This window comes from Manacus vitellinus, unplaced genomic scaffold (genome assembly GCF_001715985.3).
Source record: "Manacus vitellinus isolate BGI_N305 unplaced genomic scaffold, ASM171598v3 scaffold_146_pilon, whole genome shotgun sequence".
Lineage (NCBI taxonomy): Eukaryota > Metazoa > Chordata > Aves > Passeriformes > Pipridae > Manacus > Manacus vitellinus.
The window spans coordinates 14,029-24,033 of record NW_021939042.1 but is presented as its reverse complement, the minus strand read 5'-3'; the positions used below and the strand labels follow the sequence as shown (position 1 = coordinate 24,033).

The 10,005-nt window shown below is 53.0% G+C and overlaps 1 protein-coding gene across 1 annotated transcript in view; it reads left to right on the top strand.

Annotated features, from left to right (window-relative positions):
- LOC108638975 (hydrocephalus-inducing protein-like) overlaps nt 1-10,005 on the top strand; it is a 62,586-nt gene that overhangs the window by 42,633 nt on the left and 9,948 nt on the right. The window contains exons 31-47 of the mRNA XM_029958175.1: nt 570-574; nt 895-1,019; nt 1,460-1,606; nt 1,910-2,114; nt 2,583-2,709; nt 3,955-4,546; nt 5,036-5,191; nt 5,603-5,796; nt 5,977-6,159; nt 6,401-6,520; nt 6,732-6,891; nt 6,987-7,159; nt 7,679-7,877; nt 8,510-8,609; nt 9,114-9,213; nt 9,407-9,575; nt 9,861-10,004. Coding sequence (XP_029814035.1) covers nt 570-574; nt 895-1,019; nt 1,460-1,606; nt 1,910-2,114; nt 2,583-2,709; nt 3,955-4,546; nt 5,036-5,191; nt 5,603-5,796; nt 5,977-6,159; nt 6,401-6,520; nt 6,732-6,891; nt 6,987-7,159; nt 7,679-7,877; nt 8,510-8,609; nt 9,114-9,213; nt 9,407-9,575; nt 9,861-10,004 — 2,899 coding nt within the window. The remainder of the gene's footprint in view (nt 1-569; nt 575-894; nt 1,020-1,459; nt 1,607-1,909; nt 2,115-2,582; nt 2,710-3,954; nt 4,547-5,035; nt 5,192-5,602; nt 5,797-5,976; nt 6,160-6,400; nt 6,521-6,731; nt 6,892-6,986; nt 7,160-7,678; nt 7,878-8,509; nt 8,610-9,113; nt 9,214-9,406; nt 9,576-9,860; nt 10,005) is intronic.

Below are 10,005 nucleotides of genomic sequence, written 5' to 3'. Positions count from 1 at the left end.
TTTTTCTAGGGGTGGTGAAGCACACCTGTCTCTTTCTCTGAATTTTTTATATTTCCTCAAAGTTGAGTCCAGCTTGCTCCTCATGGGCAGCAGGCAGAACCATTGTCACCTTCACAAGGAAAAAGCCCTCTGAAGTGGCTCATTAAGCACAAGACAACTGAGTGTGGCTTTGCAAATGTGAGAGGAAGGGAAGAATAACCTCCTAGAGGAGTTTCCAATGAGAGACGTGCTGCAGATAAGCTCTTTTCTCCAGAGATTTTTCCTATGCCCACTGTCGGGTCACACAGCTTGTGCACACTGTGCTGTTCTCCAGATTAGACTGGAGACTTTTATGAAACTTTGCTGGGCAGTTGGTGCCCTGAGCTCTGCAGGGTTAGGCCAGACCTGCTCAGTGTGGGGAGAAGTTTTGCATTGCTTTGCTTTGAACCTGGTTGGGTTCAGAGCTGGTGGAAGGAAGAAGGGTCTGGAGCCCAACTGGGGTTTTCCCACACGGAGGATTTAGCTCCAGCAGAGATGGGTGATGCAACTGAGGCTGGGCTGCATGTTACAGTCTCCATGTGAAAATGCAGGATGGGTACAAGGCATGGAAACAATGGTCCTGGAGGATGAATCTTTGGCTTGATCCGTAGGAGAGCTACTGTGCTAGCAGTGTCACCTGCGTGCACGTTTGTTAGGAGGGGCCTAGAGCTGGCTTTAAAATCCAGTGTGGGCCGGCGTGCTTTATCCTGCTGATAAGCAGGGAAGGAGCTGCTTCTGGGAAGCAGTGCTGCTAGTGCCCAGCAGGCTGGGGGACAAGTGCCATGTCCCTTCCAGGGGGGCAAGGCTGTGCCCATTGGGGTGGAAGGTACCTGCTTGCTTCTCACAGCCCTGCTGATACATCTGTCTCCTCTACAGGTAAAAAGGGTGCTCAGGCCAAGAAAACTGAGCCCAGCCCTGCGGACAAAGCCAACCAGAAGACTTTCAGTGCTGGACCCCAGAGTGCTTCAGCAACCAAGGATATGGCATCCGACAAACCCCAGGCAAGATTTTCAGTGACCTCCAAGGTGAAACATGATCTGCGCTGGGACCTTCCTGTTGCCTTTGAGATGGGAAGGGGCTGCTTACAGTGGAGGCTCCATGTCGCCAAGGGCCTGGTGCAGGGTCTACAGTGCCAAGAGCCAGCTGGGACGGGAATGTGCTCTGGCAGAAAAGCACCATTGTTTCTTAATGGTTTGTGGGCAAAGTGTATTCCTGGCTAACTTGACTGCAGGCGGCGAGCAAAGCTGTGGGAGGCTGTGCCGGGAGCTTGCAAGCTTGGGTCTCTGCTGGCCAAGGGACGGGCCCTCCAGGGTTGTCCCCTGCAGCTGCCAGGGTTGCCCTCGTCTCTACTAGTGAGGAAGCCCAGATCCGAACCTAGCCGTGGGAACTGTCCAGGGCTTTCTGCAGGGGTTTATTTTCCTTACCATGCTCCACATTGCAGATGGCAGCCGTTTCCTGCGCCACCGCTCCTGCGCCACAGCAACTGACCATCCTCACCAGGACAGGGAGAAAGGAGAAAAAGAGGAAGTTTTGGAGCTGTGTGCTGCCCGAGGAATTGCTGGTGGAAATCATCTCTGAACGGCTGCAGGTACGTGGCGTGGGGGAAACGGAGATGTTCCTGTGCCAGAGAGACAGGCAGTGAGAGACAGCTCAGAGAGGAGGAGGAGGTCTATGCCTGCTGCTGGAGGATCCTGTGCTGCATGCAGGGATCCTTGGGGGAAGCTGCAGATGCCCTAAGTTGACAGAGTGTAGTGCAAGATCCAAGCTGGTTGTAGCTAATGCACTTGGAATGCCAGTGGCTGGTGTCCTGAGACATCTGCATTTACTGACCAGCTGTGAGCCCAGCGTGTGCGATGGCTGACTCGCTGTTCCTGTTTGTCTCTCCTGGCAGCTGAGTGACTGCTACAAGGGAGTAGTGTTTGATGGCCTGGAGACCCTCTTTGCGAGCAGCCTGGCATCTTCTCTCCTGTGCGTGCTCAAAGCTGTCAGCAATCGCCCTCATATCCATGTTGTGAACATCTTCCAGGATTCTGAGTTTTGGAAAGGCAGGCAGATAGCTGCAAGAGAGAGGAGGGCAGCTAAAAAACAGCAGAAAGGTGAAATATCTCCATCCGTCTCAAATGTCTCTCAAGCCCTCAACCTTAGCTGTGTGTATCTGGGTTTGCAGCAGAGCTTGTAAGAAATCTTTTTATTGATCCTTCCACCTTCTGCCTCAGTATAGCCAGCACTCAGCTCACAGCTTCTTTAAATACAGCAGAGCTGAGGCTGTAAGACTCACCTTAATCTCAGTCATTAAAGCTTGGGTGCAAGTGCAAGCTGGCGTGGCTCAGTGACTAACCCTCAGCCAGCTGTCCACAGCCATGGTGCACCTGAGCCAGGCCACAGTTTGGGGGGCTGTCTGAATTCTGGAGCAGGGATGTGAGCTCCGCAGTGTCTCCTGGCAGGGTGAGAGGCTGGGTCAGGAAAGAGCTGTGAATCCTCATAGCTGACCCAGAGCCCCAAGCTCTGCTTACAGTCACTGATGGCTTCTCTTGTGGTCTGTGCTGAAGCATGGGAGAAGGAAGAAGCTGCCCGGAGAGAGGAAGAACGTCTCTGGGATGTGGATGTGGATGAGTACGAAGCCCTCCCTGAGAAGCAGAAAGCTCTGCTTGATTACAAAATTGAACAAATCAAGCGTGAGTGGAATGAGAGGTAAGTAAACCTCCTCTGGGTTACTCCTCAGAGTAGTGTCCCTGGAGGGTTTCTCTGCTCCAAGGACCTTGGTTGAGCTCAGAGGGGTTCAAGAGCAAAGGCCAGAAGCAGCACAAGGATGGCCAGGTCCAGGTCCCCGGTTCCCAAGAGAGGAAGGACCTTCCTCTGTTGAGATGAGAACGTCTTCTCTCCATTTTAGCTGTGAGCCCTCTGGCTTAGACATGGCTTGCGGGGAGCTGAGCTCTGGGCTTGCCTTGCCACTGCCCACAGAAGTGTCTCAAAGTGTGTGATGTTGATTCTCATCTTCTTCATCATCCTTCTTCTTCACCAAACCAGCAGGATTGTGGTGTGGGCTGGTGTGGGACACAGCTGTGCTGGCTTGCTTTCACCCTGGTCCTGCTATAGATGAAGTCCTTGCAATGCTGATCTGCCAGGGCTTTCCTTAGGGTGGAACACCATCCATAAAAGCTTAGGCTGCCCTTCAGCTGCAGCAGCAGGTGAACCCGGGAGAAGCTCTGGCCCAGCAAGGCAGCCCAGCTCAGGAGGACGCACAGGAAGAGTGTGGAGCTGGGAGGGGAAGCTGCTTAAAGCAAGCATGTGTTTCAGCACTTCTCTCAGCCCAGGCTGATGTTTGTTGCACTGGGAGGAGATGGCCAGGACTGCTTCAAATCGGTTCCCAGGACAGACAGCACAAGTGTGCCCTGGTCACAGTTGTATTCCAGCAGGAAACCTGGTGGTTCAGAGCCTGATTTGCAGGAGGGGACTTTCTGCAGCCTTTGCTTTCTGATTGCTATGATTATTCTCATTAATGAGCAGGCTCTGCCCAGGGAGAAGGGGGCTGAAGGAGCCAAGTAAGCATTGGAGGAGGGATAAATAGGTGTTAGCAATTTATGGGCAGGTCTAAACTGGGAAACCAAGAGAGGGAGGGCTTCAGTCATCACTGCAGAGAGATGGTGGATCAGCCTTTGGCAGCGTGCTGGAGGTGTCCGGGTGGACCTCAGGGGAGAAGTTGCATAGTTGATGCATTATGATGGCAGGGCTTAGGTTTGGCCCAGGAGGTTGCCTCCCACCCTTCCTCACTTGGGATGTTCCCAAGCTTTCTGGGTTGAGGAAGGTCCACAGTGATGGTCTAACAGTTCTGCCTGGCCTCAGGGTCAAAAGAGTGAAGGGCAGAGCCAGCTGGGATTACAGTGAGCGCAGGTTTCTGGTGGTGACTCTTGGGGGTGTTTTCTCTTTGGCTTGCAGAAGGGAGCTGGAGTGGCTGGCTCGAGAGCGTGAGGAAAGCAAAAAGATGTTGTCACGAGACTCAAAGAAGCAAGATAAGCTGCAGAAGAAGAAGAATGGCTGCTCGGTGAAGTTTAAGCTACCTGCAAAAGAGCAGCAGCAGGAAACCAAAAGCCCAGAGGTCCGGATGAAGAGCAAAACAACAGCAGCAAAACAACAGCAGCAAGAAACCAAAATCTCAGAGGTCCCGAGTAAGCATGAGAGGATCTTGGACCTGAGGTTTAACATCTATGAGTCTTCACAGAAGAGGATCAGACATATTCTGTCATCCTGGGACAGGGTTCAGGGTATCATGAACCAAGTGCCAGACAAGTCCCAGTCTTCTCCTAAACACAAAGATGAGAAGAAGAGCAGTAAGTCTCCGGAGAAGGCAGAGAAGAAGCCTCTAGAAAAACATGGCAGCCACAAGAGTCTTCAGTGGGACGGGGAAGTTGCAGAAGGCTCAGTCGGAAGCCAGGATGCCGGAGTGCCCTGCTTGGACTTCCACATCACGCGTCGTGAAAAGGTGTTTAGGAGGATCCTGAAGAGCAAGAAGCTGCCACCAGCAAAGCAGGTAAAGCCTGCAAGGCTCAGATGCTGAACTTGCCATGGTCTGGGGCCCTGGAACAGTGTGTCCCCCAGGTGATAACAACACAGAGCCTTGTCGAGGCCACTGATGATGTTCCACAATAGCTCCGCAGTATCTCTGTGGATGGGGAGGTTCTCAGCCTCCCTCAGATGTGTGGAAAGTGGGAGTGCTCTGTGTCCAAGCATCCCATCTATTCAGAGAGTTTCTCAGTCTGGAAATCATTAAAAACGGTCCCAGGGCAGGGCAGCTCCCAGGCATTGTTCTCTTCAGCTGAGTCACTTGGGAGAGGTCTCTCTCTTGGTCCCACTGTAGGTCCTACCTCTGCTCTGGAGCCTGCTAACCCACTGGGCATAAAAAAGCACTTGTACTCCATATAAATCAAAAACTCCACTGCCAAAAGCTCAGGGCCTTTAGGGAAGGAGTGTGAGGATGAAGGTGACAGGAGTATAAACAGGCTTTTCTCTTTGGTTTTAGATCCTGCACTCTCTGGGACTGGGACCTCCCATTCCCCCTGGCTGTCTTTTCTCCGTGGTCCCCTACCCAGAGGAGGACAGAGTCTCCACAGCAGCACAAGACCTCAGACACTTCATCCTTGTTGAACCTGAAGGTGCTGCTGCAGAAGATGATGTGGTGGGTATTCCTTTTGTGCCTTCAGTGAAGGTGCCAGCGCAGGGGACAGGTTGGATCGAAAAGGGTCACCGTGGAGGGGCAGTGAAGATGTGATGGGGCCCCATGTCTGCAGGCATCCTTTCCACCAGCGATGAGGGAAAAGAGACAGCTCTGCTGGAGACATAGAGCAGTTCTGTTAGACAACAGGAAAAAAAATCACTTAAACCCATCAACTTGCCTTGATGAGAGAGTCCTCGGTGGGGAGAGGGTCCTGGGTAAGGAGGGGTGTCCGAGGCAACACAAAGGCCAATAAGGAAGACCAAGTCCATGGGCAGTGGTGATTATTTATTCTCTCTCCTGTTGGCTAACAAACCCCATTCTGCTTTCCAGGTGGGGGGGTGTCTCTCCCTTTCTCTCTCCCTTTATGCCAAGGCCCCAGAGGCAGAGGCACAGGACCACTTGAAGGAGGGGAAAGCCACGAGCAGACACAAGTCTAGCAAGGAAAAGCAAAACACCCCCCAGAGCCCAAAAAGTCTCCGTGATCACTCCCCAGAAACACCCAGAAGTTTACCTGAGTCAAAGAAAAGCCAACTGCAGAGTGACTCAACCCTCGAGAGACCTGCCAGGTGAGCTGCAAGGCAGGAGGTGATGCCTGTGCTTCATGCTCATCTTGCCAAACAAGGTCCATCGTCCTCAGCTCCACAGCGACCCTCTGCCAGTGCCTCCATGGGATGGCGAGTGCACAGCCCTCCTCCTTGTCTCGTTTGCCCCTTAGCAATGTCTGAAGCTTCCTTTTTAACTGCCAGGCTGAGAAGGTTCCGGTGGATTGTTCCTGCCCACAGTGAGGTGGAACTGAAGATCCACTTCAGCACCACAGTGCCAGGGCAGTTTGACCAGATGATGAACTTTGAGATCCTGGGGTCAAAGCGCCTGTACCAGTTGCCCTGCAGTGCCACTGCCCTGTACCCCAGCATCAGCCAGAACCCACGGTAAGGCTGGGCCACAGGAGCATCCCATACTGCTCCCCCCGACCTCGGAGCCAGGGCTGCCCCTTGTGACCTTCTGGCTGGGGCAGATGGTGCTGCCTGAGTCACCCAGCATCCCTTCCTCTGCTGGGAACTGGGAGGCTGAACTGGTACCTCAGCCACCGATAAGGGTGATGGCTTTTTGACTAGATTTCTTACTTGCAGCATCTCAGAGCTCCTCATTCTCCATTTTTTCTCTGCCCAGGCTGGTGTTTCCTCACTGGAGGAAGAGCAAGGAGAAGGAGGACATCATCTTCAAGGAGTATGTCATGAGCACAAAGCAGTTCCACTTTGGACCGCTGCTTTGTGGGAAGTCAAGAGAGTGGTATGTGCTCCCTGCTCCCAAGTGAGCATCCCTGTGTGCTGCCTGTACAGACTGAGATGTCGGGAGGGGATCTCCAGGGATCCTTTTTCTTCACCTGTTTGTTAGACCATGGTCTTCCAGTGCCACCTCCTGCTGCTGGCACACGGTGCTTTCCTCGGTGTGTGATGAGGGCAGCAGTCTCCTCTGCAGCCTTTTCCCCTTCTGTGGACAGGTACAAGGCACAAAACTGCCCCGGTAACAGCGAAAAGTTAACCATCCTCAACGACTTCCCCATGGAGGCAGAGGTGCATTTCTCCTTTGAGAACGACAGTAAAGGAGAGACATTCCTTTTGGACCCTCCCAGCATGAGGCTGCAACCCAAAGAGAAGAAGGTAGGAGGTGAGCAGGTAGGGCAGGCACTGTAGAAGTGCTGTTCCTCCTGCTCACAGAGGGCTCTTTGTATTTCTGTTTGTGGGGACGGGTTCAGAAGCTGAGTATTTGGGCGTACCCTACTTCCACTGGCCTCCTGGAAGACAGTCTCGTCTGCTGCATCAGGGACAACCCGGAGCCAGTGGTCTTCCAACTGTGCTGCCAAGGGGTGCAAGTGAAACTGGGGGTCAGCCCCCAGGAGCTGCGTTTCAACAAGCTGCTTCTGCACAGGTCAGTCATCCCACGGCTGAGGGCACTCCAAGGCTTGTGACAAAGAGAATAGGTTTGACTCTGGTTCCAGAGGCTCAGATGGAGCTGCTTCGAGCTGCATTCAATGGCCAGGCTAGTGTGACCACTGAGCACTGATGCTGAGCGTCTTCCTGTCTCTGCAGGGCTCACACCCAGACCCTGGTCCTGAAAAACGACAGCCCACTGCCCATGGCATGGCATCTCAGTGGACTGCATGACCTTGGCGATGACTTCTCTGTATCACAAGGCAGGGGCATCGTTGGCCCCCGCAGAGACTTCGAGGTGAAGCTGAATTTCAAGGCCGAGAAGATTGGCATCATGAATAAGATGATCCGACTGGAGGTGAGAGGGATTTGCGCCTTCCTGGCAGAGCAGGGCAGAGCAAGCAGCCATGTGCTCTTAGGGATAGAGTCAGGAAGAGCTGCACCTGACAGACACGGGGGTGCTGTGGCCCCAACTTCTACCTCTGTGCTGGGTTGGCCNGTCTTCCTGTCTCTGCAGGACTGACACCCAGACCCTGGTCCTGAGAAACGACAGCCCACTGCCCATGGCATGGCATCTCAGTGGACTGCATGACCTTGGCGATGACTTCTCTGTATCACAAGGCAGGGGCATCGTTGGGCCCCGCACAGACTTTGAGGTGAAGCTGAATTTCAAGGCCGAGAAGATTGGCATCACGAATAAGATGATCCGACTGGAGGTGAGAGGGATTTGCACCTTCCTGGCAGAGCAGGGCAGAGCAAGTAGCCATGTGCTCTTAGGGATAGAGTCAGGAAGAGCTGCACCTGACAGACACGGGGGTGCTGTGGCCCCAACTTCTACCTCTGTGCTGGGTTGGCCAGGTACCCAGGCTCTGCATCCGGAGCCTGTACCACAGCCACCTTGCTTCTGTGCATGCTTGAAGGCTGTTGTTTGGTTGTACAGACCAACATTCTCTCTGGACCCTTTCTGGGATTTTTTTCCCTGTGGTTTAGAGGCTGCATTTCAGTAAGGATGCGAGGTGATTGAAGAGGAGGGCATTAATTGTCAATGCCACCTGCTCTGGGACACCTCACATTTCTTGTGGTTGTGTTTACATCCCTGGCCCTCTCAAGGGTGCTTTAGCAGCACCATTCCCTGCTGTGGGAGTGCAGAATTGGGCTGATAAGATTTCTTACTGCAGCAGAATCCCGCCGGGGCAGCCTGTGAGATGGACAGGTTAGGAAAGCTTGAGAGTCCACAAACACTTGTCAAGCCAGGGAGGCCATGGGGGAAGCAACTGGCAGAGACAAGGACTTAGAGGCTGTCTTCCAAAAGAATGGTCTAAGCAGTGTTTGTTTCTTGCTGCCTCAGGTTTCAGATACAGAAAACATCCTGGGCATTGTTCACGCTGAAACCATCAAAGTCTCTGTGGAGGTCTACGATGTTAATCTGAGCATCGACATGCCTGAAGGTCAGTGGATGCCTCCCAGACAACCCAGTCCGTGTGCATTTTACTACCTTGTCAGGTGGGCAACCAAAGCCCTTGGGAAGGGATGGCGTGACAGGCAAGGGTGGCACAGATATGTAAAGCACATACCTTGCAAGCTGTGTGAAGTAAAGCACTGTCAGGGCACCAACAGACTTGAGTCTCTCCCTTCTGAACTTTGAAATGTGCAGCTTCATGTGCAGATTGCATTTGGTGCTTTGAAACAAGTCATCTGTACAGGCAGTTGGCTCAGAACAGCACATAAAGTAGATGGATTTGTGCTTGGAAGCAAGGAAATGGAAACCAAGTTCCTTGGCTTCTACCCTGCAGATTCTTGGAGTAAGAAGAGAAAAGGCAACCAAGTAGCTAGAGAACACTTCTGAGAAGGGACATCCAAGAACTCCAACTATGTAGCTTGTGACCGAGTGTGCTCTGCAGCAGCTCACAAATATTCACCATTTCTTACCTCACTCTGTGGGTTTTCTACAGGTCCAGATGGCAGCTTGGAATTTGGAACCATTAATGTCCTGGATAATAAGAAGCACGTCCTGAGTCTGCAGAACAAAGGCTTATATGACATTGAGTACAGGTGAGTCCAGCTGCCTGGTGCTGAGCTTTTCCTCAGGCTCCCAGGCCTGCGTTCTCCCTCTGTCCATGGCTAGAACCTGTTCCCGTGCTGCTCCCTTTTCTTTTTTTTTCTGGTCCTATGCAAAGTGCTGGCTGTGCTGGTGGCACCTGTACTTTCAACTGCAGAGGTCTTCATTCTTTCCCTTTCTCCACAGTTTCAAGCTGACCACTGGAAGTGCCAAGAGGGGTGACTTGGAATCTCCCTTCACTGTCCGGCCGCAGAGGGCTGTGCTGAAAGCCTCCCAGCCACCTGTGAAAGTTGAGGTCCTCTTCCACCCCACGACTGAAGTGTTTCTCGAGAGCAAACCCATCCTGCTCTGCCAGGTGAGCTGCCTGGGCCCGGCTGTGTTAGCACAGTGTGTCTTGGGAGCATAAGCAGGAGAGGTGTCTTTGACAAAGAAGGCTTTAGTTGGGGCATCCTCTCTTTTACATAAACAAACAAAGACTTCCAAAACCATTTGGGAGGTTTTGTAAAAGAACTGGAAATCTGGCTCTGGAAGAGGCCTTTAAAAAGAGAGGGTGAGCTGATGGAGACCTGGGGTGGGGTCAGGGGACAGGGGTAGAGGCTGGCCTCTCTGCTGTGTTTACCAGCCCCTCCTCTGGTTGCAGGTCATTGATCTCAAATCGGGTCAAGGAGGCGAGACCGTTGCCACCATCCCAGTGAGGGTGTCGGCGAGAGCTGTGTACAGCAAGTACAGCATCGAGCCTGCCTCGCCCATCGACTTCGGTGCCATGGTTAAGGGCACCAAGAAGA